The sequence below is a fragment of the Canis aureus genome, chromosome 10 (assembly GCF_053574225.1).
Source record: "Canis aureus isolate CA01 chromosome 10, VMU_Caureus_v.1.0, whole genome shotgun sequence".
Classification (NCBI taxonomy): Eukaryota; Metazoa; Chordata; class Mammalia; order Carnivora; family Canidae; genus Canis; species Canis aureus.
In genome coordinates, this window is record NC_135620.1 from 5555819 (window position 1) to 5581381 (window position 25563).

Below are 25563 nucleotides of genomic sequence, written 5' to 3' on the forward strand. Positions count from 1 at the left end.
TTACGGGTTGCATCTTGTGTGTAGTAAGTTGTCCTGTTGATTGCCATGAAAATCGGGAGACTGTGTTGCTTCTTCATTTTCTGCACAGCCCTGTGTTCCCCTTTGTCTTGTGACTTTTGTAATCATTAGACCCTGTGGAACCAAGGCACCTTCCTATTTATCCATGACACACATATGTGGTAGTAACTTGGAGGTATTTAATACAGTAATAAGAGTCGTTTTAAAATTTGTTTTCTTATGGGCACCTTAGTGGCTTAGTGGTTAAACGTCTACCTTTGGCTCAGGTCATAATCCTGGGGTCCTGGGATCGAGTGCTCCCCATGGGGACCCTGCTTCTTCCTCTGCCTATGTCTCTGCTTCTCTCCTTCTCTCTGTGCCTCTCATGAATGAATGAATGAATGAATGAATAAATAAATAAATAAATAAATAAATAAATAAATAAATAAATAAATAAAAGTTGTTTTCTCTTTCAGTGCGTAAGTCCCGTAGGCTCTTTCTAGTGTTTTGGCACATAATCTTCATTATTCACATATGGAAAGAATTCTGGAATCATGCTGCTTCATTAGGATTATATAAGGAACATCTTTCTTCTAGAGTCAAAGTCAAACTAAAGAGTTTTAAAAAGTACAAGAACACAAGAATCACACATTGGCAGATGCCTAAAATACATAGTATCTTACGCATTAAATAATTTGTCCTTTTACCCTGGGGAAAGGGGTTGTAATAATTTTAGTTAAGTTGATAGGATTTGGATTATGAAAGAAAACTAATATAAAATCCACATTTCCTTTTAATTCATAAATTTTGTTAAATTTCTTGAAGTGGAGACTCACATAAGCAATCAACAAATTACAACATACCACCACGGGAAACAATAAAAACCTATAAGTAAAAGCATGGGCATTAATATCCTAAGTAATAAATTTATCTTACTCTCTGGCTATATGACAAAAATACCACTGTGCTACCTTTTATCTATCTGGTGTTTATATTCCTATTTAAAGCAATTAACTTCCCTAGCGTTTAGGATTTGGACTTTGTGTAATTCATTATACAAACATTTATTGGGTTCCTTCTGGGAACCAAGTACTGAGCCAGTCAGTGGGATTTTAGAGACAGTCCCCACTTGGGTTCTTAGTGACCAATGGAAAAGACAAATAAATAACAATATTTAAATTACATTTTGACATAAATGCTGTGATGCCTGTATGGACTTGTGCCTAAGGGAGGTAGGAAGTATCTCTCAGACGGGATTGTGAAGTTAACTAAGGACATTTAGAAGCCAAGGACAAGAGCAGCAGAGCTCGGTAGGTAGCTGGTGATAGGAAAAAATGCCAGGCATAGTAGGACTGGGACCAAATTGCAAATGGCCTTGGACATCGTGCTATGGGGATAGGACTTTGCTTCCTAAAAGAGGAAACCATCCAAGGTTGTGAGGCAAAATGGCATGGTCAGATTTGCATTTTAGAGACCTCTAACCCAGGGATCAGGGAGGAAGGGGATGCCAAGAGATAGACTAGAGAAAGGAGACTGTTGGAATTGACTCAGCCTTTGTCATCTCAGTCCTAGAAGAAGAGAGACAGTGGATAAAGGGATTCTTTCACTTATTCACTAACTAAAAATCCATTTTTTTTTTTTTTTTTTTTTTTTTTTAGTATCTGCTGTGCCACAGCCACAGGACAAAGTGGCACTGGGCATAAAGTGGCACTGGGCATGCACAGCGTACACCTCCTAAGGAGCATTGGTGTTACGGGTGCCGTGGGACTGGTTACAGGTACCACAGGACCAGATAGAGGGGGACACCCGGCCCACCCTTAGGAAGAGGAGGAGGAGAGGGGAGAGATGTTAAGAAATCTTTGGAGATAGGATGTGAAGGCCTGAAGTGAGGTATTCAGGGAGGCTTAAGGTAATAGATGAAAGGAGAGCGCAGAAGCCCTGAGATGTGGGAATAGCATAGACCCTGTGGCACTGAAATTACTTCCACTGGAGCTCACAATGCACATGTCAGACCAGCAAGATTTAAGACTGGAGAGGCCAGCAGAAGCCAGGCCCTGAGGAAATGGTTCCTAAAATGCCTGGGTGGCTGGGTGGTTGAGCATCTGCCTATGGCTCAGGTTGTGATCCCAGGGGCCTAGGATCAAGTCCCACATCAAGCTTCCCATGGGGAGCCTGCTTCTCCCTCTGCCCTGCTTATGTCTCTGTATCTCTCTGTGTGTCTCTCATGAATAAATAAATAAAAACTTTCAAAGAAAGGGCTCCTAATTTAGGAACATTTGAAAGTGGATGTCCTCCCAGCATGATAGGCCCTTGATTGTCAGGATGTGGCATAGTTAAAGGTGACCCCAGCTTGTGCGATGTGGCACAGCTTGCTCTCTGGAGGTGAGGAACGTGGAGGGAGGACTGCCGTGTGTTGCATAAATGGTACCGATTGGAAACAGAGTAGCACTTGTATGTCTGGACGCAGCACTGACCCGCAGCGCTGACCTGGGCCTATGTGTACCCCAGATGTGGTGGTGAGCACTGCACTTGTCTCTCCTCGAGTCAGAGAATTAGGGTACAGAGCCGGGGAAGCCCTCTGCGCGTTTTGGCCAACCCCCTCTCTGCCCCAAATGAATTTCCTTTTAGCATCCTCTACTGCACTGAGTACATTGGCTTGAACAGTACAGGACTTTCTTTCTTTCTTTCTTTCTTTCTTTTCTTTCTTTTCTTTCTTTTCTTTCCTTATTTATTTGAGAGAGAGAGAGAGAGAGAGAGAGAGGAGAGAGACAGAGCACAAGCAGTGGGAGAGGAAGAGGAGGAGGGACAAGCAGATTCCTCTCTGAGTAGGGAACCCAATGTAGGGCTCTATCCCAAGACACTGGGATCATGACCTGAGCTGAAAGCAGATGCTTAACCCAGCGCCTCAGGATCTCATTTTCTATGCATTATGTTCCCTTCCTAAGCGAGCACAAGGCCACCAGAGGTCCCTCCTGATCATTCTCAGAAAGCAAAGTTCAGGTGGTACCTGAGTTGTATATGATGGAAATTGTAATTCTGAATGCAGTAGTAATGTAGCTTATATACCTATATACAGTGTGTTTATGGGTGTGGAAGATACATGCTCTGGACAGTATATAAAGTGACACATGCCAAGTGATTGAAGGTTAAATACCATGTATATTAATAATGCACGTGTATGCATATAAACCGAGAATCAAATCCTTGATAAAATGAAAACAAACATGCCCTACAACATACCTTACCTCCATTTACTAAGCAAAAATGTCTGGCAGTTATTACTGAATTGCTTTAATTTTAGAAGTCCACACTCATAAAGTGTTTAGCTGCTTTCACATCCGTGATAGACTCTAAGAACATGTTATTTTTGAGTAAAATATACAAGAAACAAACATGCTAATTAAAGCAACTGGAGTAAAAGAAAGCCATTGTGGGCTGCATTACTCTTCACACTGCTTTGAAACTATTTCTGTGTGAGCTAAGTAGCTGTGTAAGTAAAATATTCACACCATGGGAACATCAGGTTCAAAATAATTTTGACGCATCAAAAGTCTCAGTAACAAAAGATCACCTCAGCACCTATCCTCGTGATTTCTTTCCCCCTATAATTTGCTATTGATACACATGTCACTGAACAGTTGACAAAATTGACCTGGTACCTATATGAACTGCAGCCCACTTCAGTCATTGTTTGAAGAGGATGCCAAGTGAGCAGAGCTGGAATACTGATAATGAGAGACATACTCTGGTTCAGGATGTTTGATTTGGAAAGCTGCCCACCCAGAAAGCCCCTGACCTACACTAGCTTTTTTGTGGGTCCTTTTTGGCCATCAGCTGTGTCCCTCAGTAAGGGCAGGATCGTGGAAAGTGACAAAAGTAAAGCTGACTGGAAGAACATGGGTGCTTGGCCAGCCTGTGGAGATAAAGATCACTTGAGGTGGATTTCAGATCCAGTAGGCAGGGCTGCCTCACCTCCCCTCCTGGCCTCGGTGCCACTGAGTACCATCAGCCCATGAATTCTGAGGTCATTGGATGTTGGAATGAATGGATACACACACATTAATCAAAATTCAACTTATTTCTTTAAAATACTTCTTTACCTAAGAAGCATAACAACAAAAAATTAAGCCACGGAGAATGACCACGGAGCATAGAAGATTGTGTCAGATGTAGCTATTAGTTTCACGTCCTGAAAGTCAGGGAATGAATTAGACTCCTTTTTCTCATTTCACGTTGGCAGAGAGAAGGTTTAGAGCAAATGCGATGGCTGAATTAAAATGAACTGTGCTATTAAGGCATGATTATGTGTGTTCTGTGGCTCTCCTGTTCCCACTTGGCCGTCTGTTCCTCACTGTCTAGTGTGGTAGCCAGTCACCCCATATGGCTATTCAATTTTCATTTTAAATTGGTCAAAATGAAATAAAGCTGAAAACTCAGTTTCTCATTTGTCCTGGCCACCTTTCAGTGTTCGGTAGGCACGTATGGCTGGTGGCTGCTGAAGTGGATAGCATCGATACGGAACATTTTCAGAATTTTTGCAGAAAGCCCTTTGGGACAGAGCTGGCAGGTAGTTGATACTTCCCCTTCTAATGGGTAATGTTTGCAGTCAGACACTTGTAGGCTGCCCCAAAGCCTATGTAGAGCAGACTCAAATGCTTTATCCCCCAGGGCACCCCTGTGGTTGCCAAGCTGTGCGTGTAGCAATTCTTAACCTAATTTGGCGCGATGGAGAAGAAAGTGAGTACTGATTGATTGACTTTTACCTGCAGAGCCAGGCCTCTGCCACCTAAATGTACCATACAGAAAACTCTATGTTTTAGGTCGAGCTCTTACGTCTGGGCTAGGGGTTTGGTGGCTGTTAGCCTGATTTGGTCATTTGAGTGGAAGGAAACACTTCTGGCTTGGTAAGGTTCACATTTGGTTAGTACAGCTGAAGAATAGAGTTTAAGAAGATCGTATCACTGCTGGGTGGTTGTACTAAAGAGGTGGTGGACACACATTGCACAATCCAGCTTAAGCTCCTGGGTTTATTGAATTGTTGTAATTCTGCCCCTGATGGCTTTTGGTACCCAGCAAACAGTCCCAGCATGGAGGTCTTCATCCATTCAGGCTTCTTTGTGTGCTATTCCTTTTTATGGATTTCTGAATTCTCTGGGTTAAACAAAGAAAGTCAATCTCACCAATTTGGCAAGCTAAAATTTTGATTCTTTGGTGGTATTGGTGGTAGGGATATCTGCTGTCTTTGGCATCAGCAACTATTTTTCCATTGTATTTGGGTGAGCTCAGAACGTAGCCTACTTTCCTAAGTGTGCCCTCTCCCCGCCTGGCTTCCAAATACAGTGGCCATTCAGCCAGGAGCTGTTTTTTTGGATTGCCATTTTAAATATTTCAAATACAAAAAATTGAAGGCTAATGAAAGCATGTTGAATGGGCTTTTTTGGCCTTCTCATTTTTCTTTTTTGGGCGTAGTTGGCAACATTCGTAGGAACTAGTGACAGTGACGTGATCTATTTCATGCTCAAAAATGAGATTGATTTTTTAATTTTTGTAAGTTCATAAGTAGGCCGGCTACAGTTGAAGATAGTTCATGCAGTGATTTCTCCACTCACCGGTCTGCATTTAGCCAGAGTTTTATGCGCAGTCATTGCCACAATTTCTTTTCTCGTTGTCGGTACTCTGAACCTCCTCTTGTGTCCTCCTATGGTTCGCTCCTTCTCTTCTTTCACTTCTGCCTGTATGAAAATATCTTTCTGGGTTTCATAAATATACTGTTCCAGGTACAAACCTTTAGGCGCTTGATGCAGCAGGGGCTTGAGAGACCCTCTATGGTGGTGGGTTGGGTGGGACGAGGCCCTGTGACCCACATGTGCTCCTCTTGCATGAACCTGGACCTGTGTTTTCATTCAGTTCCTGATGTTTTGGCACTGCAGACTGTATTTTAGTTGCCCATGCTGAAGCAAGTAAGGTGCAATTAGGAGGCCCTCCCAGAGACAGAACATGAGAGACTCCTAACTCTGGGAAACGAACTAGGGGTGATGGATGGGGAGGAGGGGGGGTGGGGGTGACTGGGTGATGGGCACTGAGGGGGGCACTTGATGGGATGAGCACTGGGTGTTATTCTATATGTTGGCAAATTGAACACCAATAAAAAATAAGCTTATACAAAATAAAAAATAAATATGACCCATTTTATAATAAAAAGTTTTAAAATACAAAATAAAAAAAAAAAAAAAAAAGGAGGCTCTCCCAGTCCCAGACTAATTTTTACAACTGAAGTGGGAAAATGTAACAGGAAAACCTTGCACATTACCTTCTCAGAAAATCCGTGATTTTTTCTGTCCTTCTCTCCTGCCATGCCAGAGTCACCTTCAGCTCCACTCTCTCTATCTCTCAGTTTGGTGGCTCGGTGTTCTGACTCTTTGCTTCTCTCTCGGGGGGGGGGGGAAAAAAAAAGAATGACTTTGAGGAATATTTGCTTCCCTCGAAGCCTAGCCTAGAACCGTGAAGCGCTGGAGGCTCACATGCCTTGTCATCACCTGTTCTAAGTAGGAACTTTCATTCGCTTGGATTTTGAAAATTCAAGATTTAGAACCAATGCGTGATCATTGCCTCCCTGCCGGTGGCGCATGTCGGAGTAGACTGATCGGGATCCCTGGGCAGTATCCTTTTTCAGTTGCCTGAAAGCCCTCGACAGCCCTGCCGAAAATTTCTCAGGAGTCCCTGGGAGATGCCAGGTCCAGAAACGGGCCTTCCTGCTCCCTGGGCCCCCTGAGGGTGGAGCGCGGTGCTGTGGCAGGAGGAAGGCGGCCGGGAGGCTGGGGAAGAGAAGGGCCGAGGAAGGAAGGCCGTCGGCTGGTTCTTTTAATCCTCGTGTCCTCCCCTGGGCTTCCGGCCAAGCATCCCCCCTTCTGCCGCTCTCCGTGTATTTTGCGCACTGATGTCCTCTGCCCGGTGGCGCTGAGACGGCTCCTGACTTAGCTTCCTTTCTTGCCCACCCTCCTCCAGTCTTCTTCCCGCTCTGGGCAGCCCGCAGGGGTGCTGGTCCCCTGTGCCGGGAGGGGGCAAAACCAAGGCTGCCCTGCGCAGGACGGCGCGCTCGCCAGGGCGGTGGCCCCTGTCGCTGGAGGCCCGCCGCGTGGCCACTCAGGCAGTGTTTCTGGACCCATCAGGCCGCCTTTGGAGAGCTTGTCCTTGTCCCCGAGGCTCCAAGCCACAGGGTGGTAGATGGCAGGATCCTCGTGTTTGGAGGAGGGGACGGCTGGGTCACAGAGACTCGAGGCTCTGGGTCGCACAGCGCTAACAAGTGGGGCATCAGCCCCGAATGCACAGCTGTCCTTCCTTCCGTGACCCCATCTCGGGGTGGTAAACAAGACCCCAAGTTCTGTATCCTCAAATGTGGGTTCAATTGCAACATGGACAAGTTTAAAAAAAAAAAACCACAGGTGTTGGTTACTTGCTTTTTTGTTTTTTTTGTTTGTTTGTTTGTTTTTCTTTTCTTACAGACTTAGGAGATAAAGTCTGGTCTTTGCTCTAGAGATTCTCAGGTTGGGGGGTGAAGTGTAAAGATCAGCTGTGAGCTTAGATTACTTACATTGGATCTGGATGGAGTCTGTGTCTAGACAGACAAACATACATTCTCTCTCTCTTTCTCCTTGTTTCCTCCCCCTCCAACATACCCACCCTGCCTCAAGAGATGTCCCTAAGGTTCTTGGTAATACCCAAGGGCTACCAGGTGTAGGAGTGGCCTGGGACTGTCTGTATCACCTGTGACTGCTGTGTCTCATGTGGAACAATGCCCATGAGATGGGGCTTCCATGGATGCCCTGCTTCCAGGATGGCCAGGGCAGGGGCTTTGACTTGAAGGTATTCCCAGGAAAGCCCCTTACAACACCCCTCATTCTGGCACTGATGTGGCCAAACTCAGCTGGACAGTCTTGAGGATAAACTGGTGTGGCACTGCCACCTAGTGACTGCCCTTCCCACCAATCTTCTCAGCCTCCCAGAAGGAAGGTGAATCTGTCTGCAGACTGCTGGGCCCATGGAAGATCATGCCAGGACTTCTAAAACTAGGGCCTTTTGGGCCAGTGTAGACAAGCTCTAGCTGCCATTGGCAGAGCCTGACATATGTCAGACATGAACTAGATTAAGTGGTATTTGGAAAATTGACTTTCTGGTAGGGGATTCTTTGGGTCTGATCCCGCATGGCTCCATCTCTGCAGGGCCTCTACCTGCCCCTTGGCGGGGAGCTCACAGTGTGTGAGGTGCCTGGCCCAGAGCAGGAGCTGGAGGAATGAAAGGTGCTTCGGAAAATTTAAATACCTAAGGGTCAGGAAATTAATAAAGAAACCAAGAGGGAAAAGAAACTCGGTCAGGGATGCTAGCCTTGGTTATAACATTGTTCGGGAACTGGATGTTTCTTGGATTGCCTGGGGAGCAGCAGGGGCTTGAGAATATAATTTGTGCCAAATTCCAAGGTTTTCTAGTTTGGCCGCGCTCCAGACGTGTTGACATGCAGCCAGCTCCAGATTTTCTGACGGCTGTTGAAGAACCCCAGCAGAAGCTCTAGACCAGTGGTTCTCACTGTGGGTAGGGGCCCTTTTGGAAAAGGGTGTTTGTTTATCACTGGGTGCAGCCAGGGATGCTCTGTATTCTGACGTGCCTGGGACAGTCCCATCCAACAAAGGATCTGTGTCCCCCTTGACCTTGAACCAACCTTGAACCGCTAGACATTCTATATACTAAAACCCTGTTTATAATTTTTATAGTTTAGACCTAAATCCACTTTAAATATGAACAAAATATTTTTGTTCAATTGTAATATATATTTCATTTTTAGAAAAGGTATTTATGACCTGAATTATGATAATATAATTTATACCCTATTTATAATGTGTTAATGGAGGGAGTGTTGTCATTTGCTATACTTGGGGTTTGGACAGAAGTTTTTCACATTTCAGAAAAATCACATCAGCTCTGACCATGCCCCTGTAGCTTTTGAATTGCCAGAACAGTTCACTTTCATTGGACTGAGCTGCATTCAAGTGCTTTTACAAAAAAGGTGCAAACTGACTGCTCCTGTGTCTTCTAAGTTAGTCTAAATACCCAAGTATTTAGATATTGAAATACATACTTTATTGTAAAGTATTCCTATTTTGCTTCTCTGTATTGAAGTTAGGGTGTTAAGCTGATTTTTGTTCTATAAGTCCTATGTATGGATAAGGTATACTATTTGAATTCCATTTCAGGATCTTAAAAGAAGGCATCAGGTCTGTTAGGATTGAGAACCATAGGTTAAATGGAGTTCTCTGCTCAGGGAAATCTCTCGTGATGGCCACGCATACCCTAGGGTCTTCCATCATCACTTTTAGAAACCAGACTTGCCACCATGGCTTTCAGACCTAGAAGTTCTCTCCAAAGCTGGCCATATTTCACCAAACCCTTTCACCAAAGAGCCCAAACATTGAGAAGGCTTTTCAACTATGTTTTTAGGGTGTCATAGTGTGATGCCATTGTCTTCCTATAGGTCATGTCCAGTAATTATAGAGAATTGAGACTGGTAACAGGCATTTCCGAACTCACTTATTTTCACATAAATGAAAATGTGTGACTGAATAATTGAGAGACAACATCTTTTCAGGGTAACATAATGTAATTCTTCGAGTTTGAAAATCCATTCTCTTATCCTCTTCTTTTCTTGTAGAGACTTTTAGCTTTATTTCATAGGAAGCTTATGCCCTTAGAACATATCCACTGATGGTCCCTACCCAAAGATTAATCTTCTGTATCCGTATAGTGAATGAAATTCTCATTAGCCAAGGTTAACAGATGAGAATAAATCAGTCATTTTACAGAACTGTTCCCTCTACACACACACACACACACACACACACACAGAGAGAGAGAGAGAGAGAGAGAGAGAACAGGTGGGCAAGAAGCAAAAGAAAGGGAGAAGTGGATGAAGGAGGGAAGAAGAGAGAGAAGCATTTAGCCTTTTGACATTTCCAAATTAACAGAAGAGAGGAAAGCATTCTAAATGTGCAAGGGTAAAGGAGCAAAGTGTAATCAAAATAGAAAACTCATTTTAGTGTTTTAAAGTTAATAAAGAATTATACATTTAAGGAAAATCAGAACTGGCTCCTGCCTAAATTAAAGTTGGGCTCTATCTGCCCCTTTTCTTGGGACATGCTGATTAGTAGAAGGAAGTCAATGTATAGGGGCCCCCAATTTGTGTTTTCACAACTCAGTGATAGAAAAACAGGAAAGCAAAGAAGAGAATCACATCCATTGAGGCCGTTCACATTCTTTGGCCTGAAGGAACTTTGTGTAAACCATTTACAGAGTAGTTTTATACATAAGATCAAACTGTTCTCACTTTAGAGCATCCTGGCTTAGAGAGGTACTTAGTAACGTGTTTGGACCTACTGGGTTCTACATTCTAGTTGAATTTAAGATGATAATTTAAGGTGGCAGTACTACATTATTCCATGCTCCTATCGTTACTTTCAATCTGTTATGTACATTGTATCTTGCTTGGCCTTTACCTTTTGTATTCACATCCATCATAGCTTCCACGTCATTCTTGGCCATTGGTTTTTCTACCTTCCTATATTTTAGGCTTTTCATAAACACTTCTCTTTTTTTGTTCATCGACATGCTCCCTCTTATATGTAGATGTTCTGCATGTTATTGGATGAGGAACCTCTGAGGGAAAGCTCATAGATTGTTCTCAGCCTTGATAACATTATAATCACCTGGGAGCTCTAAAAAAAAAAAAAAAAAAATTCCCTGTCATGGGATACCAGGCTTTTGCACAGTTATTTTTAAATATTTTGCAGGTGATTCTAATACAGATACAGGTGACCACCTGTGACATGGACCGGTGGCAGATCAGAGATACAGGTCACCCCTCCTTTCTGAGCTGTTGTCACTCAGTACTTTTCTCCTTTGAACCTCGGTTTGTGCCTTCATTGGACTTCTTTTTGTGCTTCTAGATTTTTATTAATTGAATCATTTATTTTATCTGCTTTTACTTTAAATCCAAATTATATGAACGAAGTTGGGATTTGGAGAGAGATCATTTATCATCCTGCTCTCACTTCTCTGTGTCTTCAGCTGGTAGACATCAAAATACCAGCTGCATTACTGACATAAAGCAGATCTGGGTCCTACCACTTGACCCAAAGCCCCATGGGCTGCTGAGTATTCCGGTGATTTACTACTGAAGTCAATGGAGTTGTAGGTACGCCTCATAATCTGGGAGAGTCACCCCTGCCTGGGGAACTGACCACATAGAGAGCCAGAGATGCCTGCTCTGTGGGCAAGCAGAGCAGACAGTGGGGCTGAGCTGCGCCTCTTCAGTTCCTTCTCCCAAATTGTTTATCCCTCTCCTCTATAAATCCAGGAGAAATAGATTGTGTCCCCTCTCCCAATTCACACACAAAACTTAAACAATTAAATCCTGTTAGAGGCAACCATTGTTAAGCTGTGATCCGTTCCCCCCCGCCCCATTTGAAACTCTTTAAGATCTCCTTATTCCTAGTACTTAAAAGGGTTTTTTTTGTTGTTTTTTTTTATTTTTGTTTTTGTTTTTGTTTTTAATGAGACATGCACAGAGAGAGAGAGAGAGAGGCAGAGACAGAAGCAGGCTCCATGCAATGAGCCTGATGTGGGACTCAATCTCCAGTCTCCAGAATCACGCCCTGGGCTGAAGGTGGTGCTAAATCGCTGAGCCACCCGGGCTGCCCATAATACTTAAAAACTTAATGCAACCACCTCCACTCCCAATAGCATGGGTCTTTTCTTATTCTGTGTGCAGATACTAACTAGAACCTTAGAGATGCCTGCCCTCGAGTTTTCCTGGAAAACCAAAGAAATAAAAGAATATTTGCATTTCTTTCCCTCCACTTTCTGTGTTGCTCTGGAAATTCAGTTGTTAGGCCCTCTGTGTTGATTCTCTGAGAATTTATCTTTTTCCTTCTTTTACCCTTGTCTTTTCGATCTACTTTCTGGGAGATTTCTGCTAATTTATATTCTTCTTATATTATGATTATTCATTTCCTCCCTCCTTCCATCCCTTCCTTCTTGCCTTTCTTCCTTTTTTATTTTCTTTGCTCCTCCTCTTTTTTGTCTGTATCTTTTCTACAGAGAATATACTGCAAATGTGTGTCAATTATTTGCAGATCTTTCACTTTCAGGAATGGGAATTGGAAGCTCTTTGTGAGGAGAGGAGCTCATTGTGTGGTGAAACTTCCTGTAGGATGGACAAGTAGAAAGCTGCATTTTTCATTAGGGAATCCTTGATGTTTATACATGAATCTCTTTTCTTCACTGAAACTGTTCTGTTTCTCCAAAGGAAAATATTCTTTCTCTGTAATAGTGTGTTCTATTATTGAATTGTATTATAGGGTCGGGGATACAGAGTGAAGAAAGGAAACTAGAGGTGCTGTTGTTCAGTTTGGAAACTTGAATTCAATCCCCATGTTTTCAAGCCCCAAACATCTTTCCTGATCTTCACTGGACCCTGGGTCAGAATCTCCAGTCTATCCCCAGAGAATAAACTCCTGTCTCCTGTTAGTTGTCTGGTAGTACCAGACAGGGACAGGCACCTGGGCATCTATTGTTCAATGTATTTAGACATCATCAGCTGTCTGTTTTCAACTTTGGATCTTACCCACTCTGCATGATAACAGGTTTCTCCAAATTGTGAACCATCCTTGGGTTCTCTGACAATCTGTGCCTTTTAATTGGAGGTATTTAGGCCATTTATATTTAATACAGTTACAGATGTGCTTGGATAAATCTGTCCTCTGGCTGTTTCTTTTCTGTTTGTTCCCATATGTTCTCCATATTCTATCCTTACTGTGTTATCAGTTATTACTCTCTGAGGTATTATTTTAATGGTTCCTTGAGGGTTCCAGCATACCTATACACTTTGGTACACTGTAACTCAATTATATTCTCTTCACTTGACATTATACCACTTACTACAACCTATCTTCAAGTGATACTGAACCATTTTGCAAATAATACTTCAGTTTCTCCAGCATTGGGGTCTTACATCCAAGTACTGATCAGTCCTCAGCTGAATAATTGAGGAGACCTTTGTGCAGACCTCTGGATCTCCCTCTGTGCAGATTTATGCTCTCTGGATTTTGGTCCTGTGAACTGCTAGCCTCCCTGGATTTCCAGCTCTGTCCCTGAACTTGGGGAGACCTTTGGGCTTGCCCAGTTTCCCTCCCTGAGCTGCATCCTGGGGATTTTTTTCAGGTAGTAAGCCAGCGCAACTGTATTACCACTTTGGTACTTTACTGTCTCTCAGGGATCATTGTCCTTTATTAGTTGATGATCTATGTCTTGTTAACTGTTGTTTCAAATACTTTGTCTGGTTTTGTAGTTGTTTCAGGAGGCAGTATAGATGCAGTCCCTTGTTAGTCTTTCTTGGCTGGAAACAGAATTGCCCGTGTTCTTTGGTTTATATAAAAATATGTTATTTTTCATCCTCTGATTTTTCCCTTCCTTTCTTTTTGTTTTTGAGGAGTTATACCTTACTCTTGTGGAGTTATTGCCTTACTTTCCTTTTAGTGGTATCTTCAGAGAGAAAGATGAATTCACAGGAGAGAACTGATGGTGGATTAATCACATGCATTTAAATTTTCATAATGTTTTTTACTCCACTACCAAGGCTAGCATTTGAGATCAGAGCTGACAACTGAGATGAGATCTTTTTGCCATTTGTAGTATTAATGGTATGTTTAATAGAAAAAGATTAATGAACATCGTTTGTCACTCTTAAACTCCATTGTTGAATTATTTTTATAAGTGAAAAAAATACCTTATAAGTTGCACACAGATCTTGGAAGAGAATGTGACAAATCTGATTCATGTTGATTGATGGGCAAGACCCATTTTCGTCCCCTTTTTGTATCCCTGTGTATCTGATCCTGAAGGCCTAGCATATGGCCACAAAGGCATGTCAATTTGAGGACAAATGTTTCCTATTGCCACGGTAATTAATTCAATAAAGACATAATTTTTGTCCTCAAATTCTTCATCATTAAGATTCTAGGGGCACGTTAGATGAGCAAATTATACACTACATGTCTTATAGCCAAGGTTAACATTGGTTGAGAGTGTTAGAGGTCTCAGCAAGAGACTTCTGCAGAGAGAGGAGCAGCCTGGAGTACCATGTTACCCAAAAAACTCTGTGGAGTCTGGAAAAGGAGACAGATGACAAGATTCTCAAAGTATAAATCAAGGCTAGGATGGGGTGAGTTTGTTTCCAGGAAGAAGAAAACACATCTGCCAACAAAACCATGAAAGAGGATGGCAATAAGTGCCAGCCATTCCTGTGGCCAAAGCTCCTATTGTTTGTGGAAAGGTACTGGGGGGAGGGTAGTTAGGGGCATAGGGCAGGGTCTGCCTCGTTTAGGGAAGAAGTTCCTAATGCCCTTGGAAAGATTACCCTGGCAAATTTAAACAAATATTATAGAAAACTGCCATATTTAAGAAAAAGTGGTAGGCCCACAGTCAACAATGAAAAAAATGAATGGAAACTTAAGAAAAGGAATATTTTGCTTCTTTTCAAACCTCAAAGCTGATCTCACAACCTTTATGTCTATGAAGTGTGCACTGCAGTAAAACAATGCAGTAAGTCTTCTTTCTAAACCTCAGAGTTCTTATTTTAAAACCCTGAGATCATCAGGCCTTCCATGCTCTAATTTTAATCTTATTTGTCCTATTTTTACTTAACTAAGTATTCATATTGATCAGAAGTTGGACTTTGAAGAAGCTTGCAATTGCCTGAGTTAAGTTTGTGAAGTAAACATCTGTAAAAATGTCTTGAAATTTTTCTTTAGCGTTTAAGTTATGCATAATAATCACTCACAGTGGTGTGAATCTGGCATAATGCCAAACCTGGCAGTGTTCTAAGCGATAATATCATCCTGCCGATAAGTTTAATATTTGAGTTGCCAGGAAAGAAATCTTGATTATTCAAATAGTGTCTGATGCAGCTCCCTAATTATCTCCCTCTTGACTGTTCACAACTAAGTATGTCTGAATGTAACATAAACATTAGTCTGAGATGTTATTTTTCCATTCTAAGCTACTTTCAGGCAGGTTTATTATTTCATAAGCCAAAAAAAAAAAAAAAAAGGATGATTTACCATGGAGTCCCAAACCCCTAAAATACCAATTCTTAGAAAGTTTATTTCTAAGTAGGCCCTCTGCTATAGGATGACAGTGTCTGGCCCCAAAGAATGTGCATAGGGTGTAATAAATATTGACAGAATGGCATCATGCTTGAGAGTCTTTGCAAAGAGACAGATGAGAATGGGAGAAATTTGTGTATTTACAACTTGTGTATTAAAGCCAGCAACTAAAGAGGCATTGGCTTGCCTCAGTGTTCTAGTGAATGCTTTTTAGTGCAATTTTCAAAATTGTTTACTTCTCCAAACTTTGGAAACCAAGTCAAAAGTGTTTCAGAGGGAACGGATTGGGAAGATTTCCACACCCATGCTAGAACTGAGATTTGGACACCAGCCATGAAGGTTCCCCTTAGAGACCCTTTGCTTACAGTTTTAAATCTCAAACTCTTCTTCGTAGTCTCTTGTGCCTTTCAGATGTGTTCTGCTCACTCTGCTCACCCCAATAACTTGAGGGTTTTGCTGGGACATGACCACATTTTTCTGAGCTACTGAGGATACTTTGTGGATATAGAGAGGGTAAAGACAGGAGGTATTTCAGCCAAAAGGGTTACCAAGGTCTCCAAGTAGTAATGGAAAATGAGACAATGCAAGTCAAGGCTTGAACATCACAAATATTTTATATACATCAATGAAATAGTGTCTTCAGCTCTTAAATGTGTCCGATCTTTCTGGAGATCATCCTTGGTGAAGAAGCTTTGTATTACAATTAAAATTTGAGTAGGGAATGGATGCTCTTGCTTTCTCTCTATTGGGTAATGCATTCCCTGTTTTAGGCAATTTGCTTGATGAAGGATACTCAATAGAGAGCCCCGGTATCATGAAAGAGTTATAAGCTAAAGCTTCTGAGGGTCTTATTTAAAATAAATACCACATTCTCCCACAGAAGTCTTATTACTGAGGCACAGCATGCCCCCAAAGCAGTTCACAGAGCCTTTCAGCCCATGTTGTAACTCAGGTGTGCCACGGATCACATCACCCTGTGCACAGGGTACTTAACAAAGTTTCCCAGGTAAATGCGCTCTTCTGTCTTCCCGGAAAGTGAGGAATGCATTTTGACCTCCCTCTGCCTGGCCATTCTGGGAAGAAGGGACCCCACAGCTGGGTCGGTGACATTTCACTGGGGGAAAACAGTGAGGGTTTCTGCCCTCCGAACACCAGTGGCTCACAGGATGCCCTTGAGTAAGCTGTGTGTGTGTGTGTGTGTGTGTGTGTGTGTGTGCGCGCCCATGTGCGCACGCGTGTGCGAGTGCAAGGTAGGAGATTTTTAGCACGCTTTGGAGAGCAAGGCATGAGGACAGGAAAACCCTCTCCAGTGGTGTCTGGCAGCTGGGAAGGAAGGCAGTCCTTAGGAGAAGGGCAAAGAGCCGAGAATGCCTCTGGTGACCAGTCTGGGGTCTGACTGCCACAGAGACCAGAGGAGGGCCACTCTGCCTCAATGACATAGAACATGCATCCAGGGCAAGTTCTTCCAGGTACCAACTTACGTGGCCTCAGTGTTGTATGCATGGTGGACAACAGTGTTCCCATGATGGGCCAGGGTCACTGCTGATTTAAACTAAACATCATAGAGTATCTGTTTCTGATATTAAAACCCTCCTCCTCACCACAAATATCTTGATAGCACCAAGACCAATTAGGATAAATGTACCCCTCTCTCCCTCTCTCTGACTACAAGCTTCCTGTGTGTAAGTGTGAGGCTGTAAGTTCTATTAATCTCGGGTTCTGGGCAGGGACTATGCAATCATTGGCACATTTTGTGTCTTTAAGGAAGACAGCGCGTACCTCCAGGTCAACAGTTGCAGTATTGACCGGTGATGGAGGAAGATGCAGGATGCTGAGGGAGTGTGGGGGAGGGTCTTGGATAAGAGCAGATGGAAGACGCTCCCCCCCCTGCATTTAAGTGGAAGGCTGACTAGGGGTTGGACCATCATGGAAATAAAGGTAGAATAGGACAGTCTAAGCAGAGGGAGTCTCAGGGTTGCAGCTACTGTGAGGGTGCGTGGAGAGATTGTGGGTTGCAGATTGCATGCAGTACTGCGTAGCATCCCCTAAGTTAGGCACACGGGTGGGCATCAAGGAATGATGAGCCATGAGCAAGGTCTGGGCAGAGTTTAGAGACAAATGTGCATTTATCAGTTTACACCAGTGAGAGAAGCAGTTGTCGTATTTTATGGTTTCTCTTTCAGACTTTTTCACGTTGAGAAACTTTCTGATGTCCATCATACTGCTTGGGTAGAACCTCAATTGTATTTACACATAAGACTGAGGTTTGGAAACCTCCACATAGGGATGTGAGCGCCTGCCTTCAGCCCAGGGCGTGATCCAGGAGTCCCGGGATCGAGTCCTGCATCAGGCTCCCTGCATGGAGCCTACTTTTCCCTCTGCCTGTGTCTCTGCCTCTTTCTATGTGTCTCTTATGAATAAATAAATAAAATCTTTAAAAAGAAAGAGGAAAAAAAGGAAGGAAGGAAGGAAGGAGGGAAGGAAGGAAGGAAGGAAGGAAGGAAGGAAGGAAGGAAGGAAGGAAGGAAGGAAGGAGGGAGGGAGGGAAAGAAAACCTCCACACAGATCAGTTTATAGAAACTACTTAGTGAAATCTCTGGTCTGCATCCAACTGCCCTTGGCAGCCCTACTGTAGATTAATTATAAAGGCCTGGCACTCTGTTTGCTGTTTTTCAGGTACCATGATCAACAGGATGTTACTAGCAACTTCCTTGGAGCAATGTGGTTGATATCAATAACTTTTCTCTCCATTGGTTATGGTGACATGGTACCTAACACATACTGTGGGAAAGGAGTCTGTTTGCTTACTGGAATTATGGTAAGTCTCTTTATTTTGTTTCTTTTACTCATACTCTTAGATCATGAAGGCATTCCATGTGATCATAAGCTTTTGGTTGCCCGACAGCAAGCAGCGAAGCATGAATAATCAGGTCTAGGTTGGGAGAAAACATCACTGATTTTCATCTTCGTTCTTACCGTGCTGCAGCTCCATTAACCATGCAGTGCTGCTGGGTTGCTCTTTGTGGAAGATGTACTAATTTTGGTGAGCAAATCTGGTCTTGGAGCTTCAGCTCTAACCAGGAAGTTCATTTCAAAGGATTCTGCTGTTGTCCTGCTAGCTATGTAAATTTGAGTAGATTTATCTTCTCTGAAACTTACTTCCCAGGGCACCTTGGTGGCTCTGTCAGTTGAGTACCTGCCTTCATCTCAGGTCATGATCCTGGGGTCCTGGGATCGAGCCTCATGTCTGGCTCCCTGCTCAGTTGGGAGCCTACTTCTCCCTCTTCCTCTGCTCCTCTCCCCTGCTCATGCTCTCGCTCTCTCTCACAAATAAATAAAATATTTATTTTAAAAAATTTATTTATTCATAAGAGACACAGAGAGAGAGAGGCAGAGACCGAGGCAGAGGGAGAAGCAGGCTCCCTGCAAGAAGCCTGATATGGGACTCGATCCCAGGACCTTGGGATCACACCCTGAGCCGAAGGCAGACACTCAACCACTGAGCCACCCAGACATTCCAATAAATAAAATCTTTAAAAAAGAAAAAAAAAAAACTTACTTCCCTTACCTGCAAAATGTGGATCATAATAACCTACTTTGAAGTGTGTTGAAGGGCTGAAGAGTTGCATTTTCTCACTAAACGAATTAGACTATAGTTGACCCTTGAACAGCAAGGGTTTGGACTGCATGGGGCTGCTTATATGCAGATTTTTCCCCAATAAGTACAGTAAAGTACAGTAAATGTGTTTTCCTTATGATTTTCTTAATAATATTTTCCTTTGGGCAGCCTGGTGGCTCAGTGGTTTAGCGCCGCCTTTAGCCCAGGGTGTGATCCTGGAGACCTGGGATCGAGTCCCACATCGGGCTCCCTGCATGGAGCCTGCTTCTCCCTCTGCCTGTGTCTCTGCCTTTCTCTCTCTCTGTGTCTCTCATGAATTAATAAATAAAATCTTTTTAAAAATAATATTTTCCTTTTTCTATTCCTGGAAAGTTGACTTGTAAAGCTAAGGTAGGCTTTAGGCAAAGGTAGGCATCCAGAAGGAGGAAATATTTGAAGGTAGTGAGTCAAGGAGGACCTTCGAGCCAGGCCACTGGGCCAGGAGTGCACAGAGTCAGGTAGGGAAGTGGAATGGCATGAGGCTGGGATAGGAGGCCAGGTCTTGGGGAGCTCTTGAGAAGGATTTGCTGCCTGTGATGGTATGTCACTGATTGATTGATTGCTTGATTTAGAGAGAGTGTATGAGTCGGGGGTAGGGGTAGAGAGAGAGGGAGAGGAGAGGGAGAGAGCAAATACCAAGCAGTGGGAATCCCAATGTGGGATTCAACCTCATGACCCATGAGATCATGACCTGAGCTGAAATCAAGAGTCAGATGCTTAACTGACTGAGCCACCCAGATGCCCGGCATGCCACTGCTCTTCTGGGAGGCAGAGCAGGTACAGACATGATCCCTACTCCTTACATATTACAACTTGACCAGGACTAGTTTGTGACATGTGCTTTAGGTAGATCAAGATGGGAGGGCAGCAAATTGTCTCAAATTTATCATAATGCAGTGTGAATGAACTTTGAAATGTTTAAGCCAGGTGTAGCTTCCAGTCGATGCTCTGTGTTCAGTGACCCAGGTTCTCTTTATTCCTCCTCTGCTTTTTTATAGTTTGGTTACAGCGAAAAGCATTATCTTGATGCTTCTTTGGTTTTCTGCTGACATCAGGATATGAGAGCTGGTACCAGGAGCTCCTTAAGCAGGAAATTCCCAGAATTTCTGAAGTTAGGCATCCCTCCCAATGCCTCCACTGTGTCCACCCCCAGGTTGGCAGCAGAGGGATAAGCTCTCCACGGGAGGGCCTTTGAATGGTAGCCAGGGCAGCCTGTACCCTTGTAGCAGCTGCCTCGGAAGATTGTTCCAAGAGTTAGAGCTAGCTGGAGTGCCCATGGCATAGATGGAGTGGGAACGTTCTTCTCCCACTTGGTAGTACTGACCAGGGATAAGGTAGCTAGATGTGAAAATAAAATCTGGGGCCAATTTTAAGGTCACCAGAAGTAACAAGATGCCAATTTCAAGTCCCAGTTGTCAAGAATATAATCTGGGTTTATCATTTAACATTGTTTGCTTATAAAAGAAAAATATAGTTGTGTGCATTTTAACGAACTTGGTTTTTCATGACGATGGATATGGTCTGTCCTGTTAACTATTGGATCACTTCGTCTTCTTTCCTCAGAAAATAGCATTTTCTTATATAGCATAATGCTTTGGGAAATAAAATTTGCAGGGATGTATTTTTGGAGGGCCATAACAAGCCCACAAGGGACATGAATGATGCTATTTATAAAAACAGAACTGCTAATTGCAGAGTCTTTCCCCTTAAGCTTCTTAGAAACAATTTCCTTGGTGTTCCTTTTTGGTAAGGTGTCCCCCCCCCCTTCTTTTTATTGTTGAATCAGGTATGACTCAGGGCTTATGCAAATAGCTTAATATGCTGTGGATCAGAACCAGGTTTGAGATTAACCTTGCCCAGATCTTCTTGTTACTTCTAGCTTTCCTCGCTTTTTTTCTTCGTCCTTACAGTCTCCACAGCTTCACCTGACAGCACAAATCATTTATTTAGTTACTTGAACTACTTATTTGCTTAAGTTTCGCTACTGATCCTACTTTACAGAAAAAATAGAAGTTATAATCAACTTTTACTCAGTATGAAAACAAAGGTGGTATGTGCCCTGAAATTCACAGTGACCTCATCGCTGCCCTCTAGAATGATGATGAAACAGACACTCTGTTCTTAGGCTGAGTAGCTCCACTCCATTTCCTGTGTAAGGAACAGACCAGATTTTTAAAAAACTTTTTTCTTGAGTTGAATTTAGTTAGGATATAGTGTATTATCAGTTTAAGAGGTAGTATTCAGTGATTCATCAGTTGCATATAACACACACTGCTTATCACATCACGTGCCCTCCTTAATGCCCATCACCCAGTTACCCCATGTCGCCTACCTCTCCTCCAACAACCCTCAGTTTGTTCCTTATAGTTGAGTCTCTCATGCTTTGCCTCCTTCTGTTTTTATATTTTATTTTTCCTTCACTTCCCCTATGTTCATCTGTTTTGTTTCTTAAATTCCTTATAGAAGTGAAATCATATGGTATTTATCCTCTCTGCCTGACTTATTTCACTAGCATAATACTCTAGTTCCACCCATGTCATTGCAAATGACAAGATTTCATCCTTTCTGATGGTTGAGTAATACTCCACTGTATATATACACCACATCTTGATCCATTCATTTGTTGATGGACATCTGGGCTCTTTCCATAGTTTGGCTATTGTGGACATTGATGCTGTAAATATTGGAGTTCATGTCCCCCTTCGAACAGACTTATTTCTTAATTGGCCCCATCAAAAATGGCTTATTTGCATGTAGAGAAATTTAGTAATCTTGAGCTAACTTACACAAAACACTGCATGGAGTTGGATTGTGTCTATCCCTAGACCAAGCAACTTCCTATGGAATCAGGCATCAGAGATCCAGGAGCTGACACTTTCCCATAAATTTCCTGGGTATTGACAGTGCTTGGCTGCAGGTTACCTACAAACTGGTATGGAGAGTGTTTGGCTGACAGTAAAGATATATAGAAGAAGCTAACTTGTTTTCACAGCCCACAGAAATGGTTAGTTTCCTTAAGATGAAATGTGTTTTGCCAGATACTTTTTTTTTTTTTTTTTTTGCTTTTGCTTTCAGGAAATTTAAATACCAATTTGTCTCTTTGGGATTATCTAAACCAGACATGACTTCCTTTTATTTCAGGCATTTATTTCCCTATTCCCCCTTGGGCTTTTGCAATGCCTGTTTAGGTAAAATGCAGTGTCAGATTTCCCATGGGCCGTCTCTCTCTCTCTCTCTCTCTCTCTCTCTCTCTCTCTCTCCATCTGGTCCCTACTAAATTGTGAAAAAGAAGCACAATTTACAACACTCTTGAGAAAGGACAGGGTCATCCCTGAATCATCTTGTATATTATCTCTGAAGTGCTATATTTCTCTGTGTTCTTTTATATTTGAATTTTCTGGTTCTTGTGTTTATGAAATTGATAGAATTTATAGCTTTATGTGTGTGTGTTTTTTTATTTTGACCTAAGATACAGTCATTCCAAATGTTAACATCTATAAAGCTTTCCCATTTCAAAATGTACACATAAAGAAATGAGCACTGCCTTTTTTCAGAAAACTCCTGAAACTAGTGAATTACTTCATGGCACCTTCTTAGATGTTCACATTTCATTAGTTAAAAACCCAAAATTAAACTATAATTTAAAATTTTTAAATAGCTGATTTGTGTCATGAGTGATATTTTGGGTTCCAAGGACATTAAGATTAATCTGCAGTGCTCTGGGCAGAAATCTATTGTTAAACGGCGAAGAGACAGAATTCTCCAGAATATTCTAAGAGACAAACAAATGGCCTTATCAAAAAATAACCTCTCCTCGTCCGAGATGTCAATTGTGAATCCAAGACAGTTGTGCAAAGCTTTTCTTGTTTTTACAGCACTGTTTGCAATGTCCTACACAGATAATGATGGTAATGCTAAAGTAAGACAATCTTAGATGCAAGTATTATACTGTGATAGATCAGACAAGTCCAGCACAAGTTTCCTCCACCAAGACCTACCTAATAGTAAAGCTGAAGAGACAAAGATCACTTCCTCTCTCCTGGACAGTATTTTAAAAATATGAACTCACAGGATTGCATAATAGTCACTCATCAGCCTTCCAGAGAAAACATGAAGGTTTTTTTCTTTATTCATCTGTCTTCCTTCTGTGGGGTCCTCCCGAGGCCCTGACACTTCATTAGTGTAGACGTCACGACAACCAGTGCGATGAGCTCTAAATGGCTTTATTTTGTTGGTTGAAGGAGTTGGGCAAACAGCGTTGTTAGATCATTGGTGTCATAGCGTTTTGTCAGCTGGTTTCTCATTATCTTAACTTGATGTAGAGAAGGTAATTGTTTTGCTTAGCATTTAAAAAGTTATCCTATCTACCCTTTCATATCTGTATGTATAGACAAAATACATGCTGAAAGCTTTAATTTCCCCTTGCTTGGGAATATATAGGATTGTTTCAAGAGGAGAATAGAGCTTCATTGGTGAAAGAGTATCTCTTGTCTTATATGAGAATGCAGTGTCATTTAGTCACTTGTCATTTTGCTTGTCTACTCTGTAGTATTATGGCATCTCTTGCGGGCCCTTTAACTAGAATATAGATGACTAGATTTTTTGGCAAAGTTACCTTAAAATGTGAAGTATTATCTGCCCCATCCTTGGGACATGGATTATTATCTGATAAGTGGTCCCCCATGGATCCCTGAACACAAGTGAGTCCACTTCAGAAGCATGATTAAGGTTTTCTCCAACCATTTCTGCAGTTCTTAACAATGTAAAAATCACAGCACCAGTGAATTGTTCAATTTTATTCAGGGAACTTGTATACCATCTTAGGATGAGACCTTTGGATAATAATCCTGCTGCCATCATATTACCCAGTGTTGAAAGGTCTTGATTTGAGGTTACATGGCACCTCAGTCAATCGTCAGAGGTCAATTTTCATTCTGAAGGGTAGGAACCCTACACTCTTCACTCAGAGAATATTCCAGAACACAGATACATTAGCCAAAGCTTATAAAGAAAATGGTATTCAGGAGGGCTAAACCTCAGATCTGGTTATATTCGTGCTACTTATTCATGCTACTGTCTCTCCATTTGGAGATTTTTTTTTCCCTCTGCCAGTGGACATAGATATCCTGAGAAACTAAAGTCAGTTCTTGATATTGCTGTGTGAATAAGCAAAAACAAAACAAAACAATCCACCCCAGAATCCTTTTTATAGGTCTTAATATAATTTGACATAAGGTGCTTAATATCAAATAACAACTTGATAATCTCCAATAATAACTTTGAAAAAGTTTTTGGTTTACATGTGTTTAGTGAATCTCATCAAATAAAGGCTCAGTGAGGAGAGCCTATCTTTAAATTCTTAGAATAGTTTGTTTTGTGCAGAGGAGCAGGCGGGGAGGATGGGCCTTGTCAGTCCTAAGGCCAAAATCCCCACCAATTCCTGAAGGACCTTCATTTCTCCCTAGGAATATTTTGCAAGAAATATAATAGCTGCTTTCTTCCAGGTCCAGACAAGTGGTGTTGGAAGTTGTGGTGACCTTCTAGCTTTTGACATGTTGACTCTGCAGTTCCACCTAATTTTTCTCAACTCTCAGCATTTTTATTTGGCAGCAGGGCTACCCTTCCCATCTTTAAAATACATGCGCTCATGCTGGCACCATTGCTAATAAGGAGATTTAAACCCAGGCATGACTCATGGTTGATGACCAGGTTTATGCACCACTTCTTTCTTTCCAGTCATCCAAGTACAAGAATGAGCTGAACAAGCAAATCACTCCAAAGGAGATTGGGGTTTTCCAGGTATAGGTTTTTTCACTGACCTCAGAAAACCACACACACACACACACACACACACACACACACACACACACCTCTCTCGTCCCCTCTTCTCCTGGATGAGGACATTGGACTTGACTTCTGCCCTCCTAACAGCAAATACCGACTTGTCTTTAAAGAAACTTGGGCCACTTATCTTCCAAATTATCTTGACTGTTGTTGACTTTCATGACCTGAGGAGATCTTGCAGAATTCCAGTGGGACATAATAATAAAGCTGAGTGTTTTATAGAATTTTATTTGCCAGAAGTGATTGGTGGACATATTTGCATAAAAAAGAAAACATCAGACAATAAATGCAGTAAAATGTGTTTATTATTCCGTGATATTGAATCAGTCAACCCCAGAGACAGAAAAATGGGCAGTTATTGCCAAAGACTCATTTACCTTCCTTTTGGAGGATATGGAGATATTTTTAAATGAAAGTTAATCGGTCTTAAAGCTGTTTTATTAATTTGGATGTATTTTAGGGGAAAAGTGCAATTTTTTTCAAATTGACTATATTTTGATAAATTTTAATTACTGTTAGTTGAACAAATTGGCTGTCACACTGAAAGTTTGAGCTTTTAGGAGCTAGTATAAGACTTGCAGGAGGATAACTAATTTAACACTAGAGTATTTTGAACACTAGCATTTTTTCATTAGTCATTCTTGGTGAGGGTGTGGATTCTGGAATTTCTAAAAGAAAATTACACATTTCAGTATTTATGTTAAATCTCTGGCAGCTGCCTTTTTAAGTAAGAATCAAAACCTTTACCCAGTGTGCTCTTAAAGGAACTTCCCTTCTCCATTGCTTGCATTATTAAATTGTTAAAGCTTGCTCCCAAAATGGTTTTCCAAAATGATTCTTGAAAGTATGTGCAGG

At 42.1% G+C, this 25563-nt stretch overlaps 1 protein-coding gene across 1 annotated transcript in view; it reads left to right on the forward strand.

The window, feature by feature from the left end:
- The window catches only part of KCNN2 (potassium calcium-activated channel subfamily N member 2), a 143210-nt gene that overhangs the window by 88619 nt on the left and 29028 nt on the right, over positions 1–25563 (forward strand). The window contains exon 4 of the mRNA XM_077911247.1: positions 17883–18024. Within this exon, the coding sequence (XP_077767373.1) occupies positions 17883–18024 (142 nt within the window). The remainder of the gene's footprint in view (positions 1–17882; positions 18025–25563) is intronic.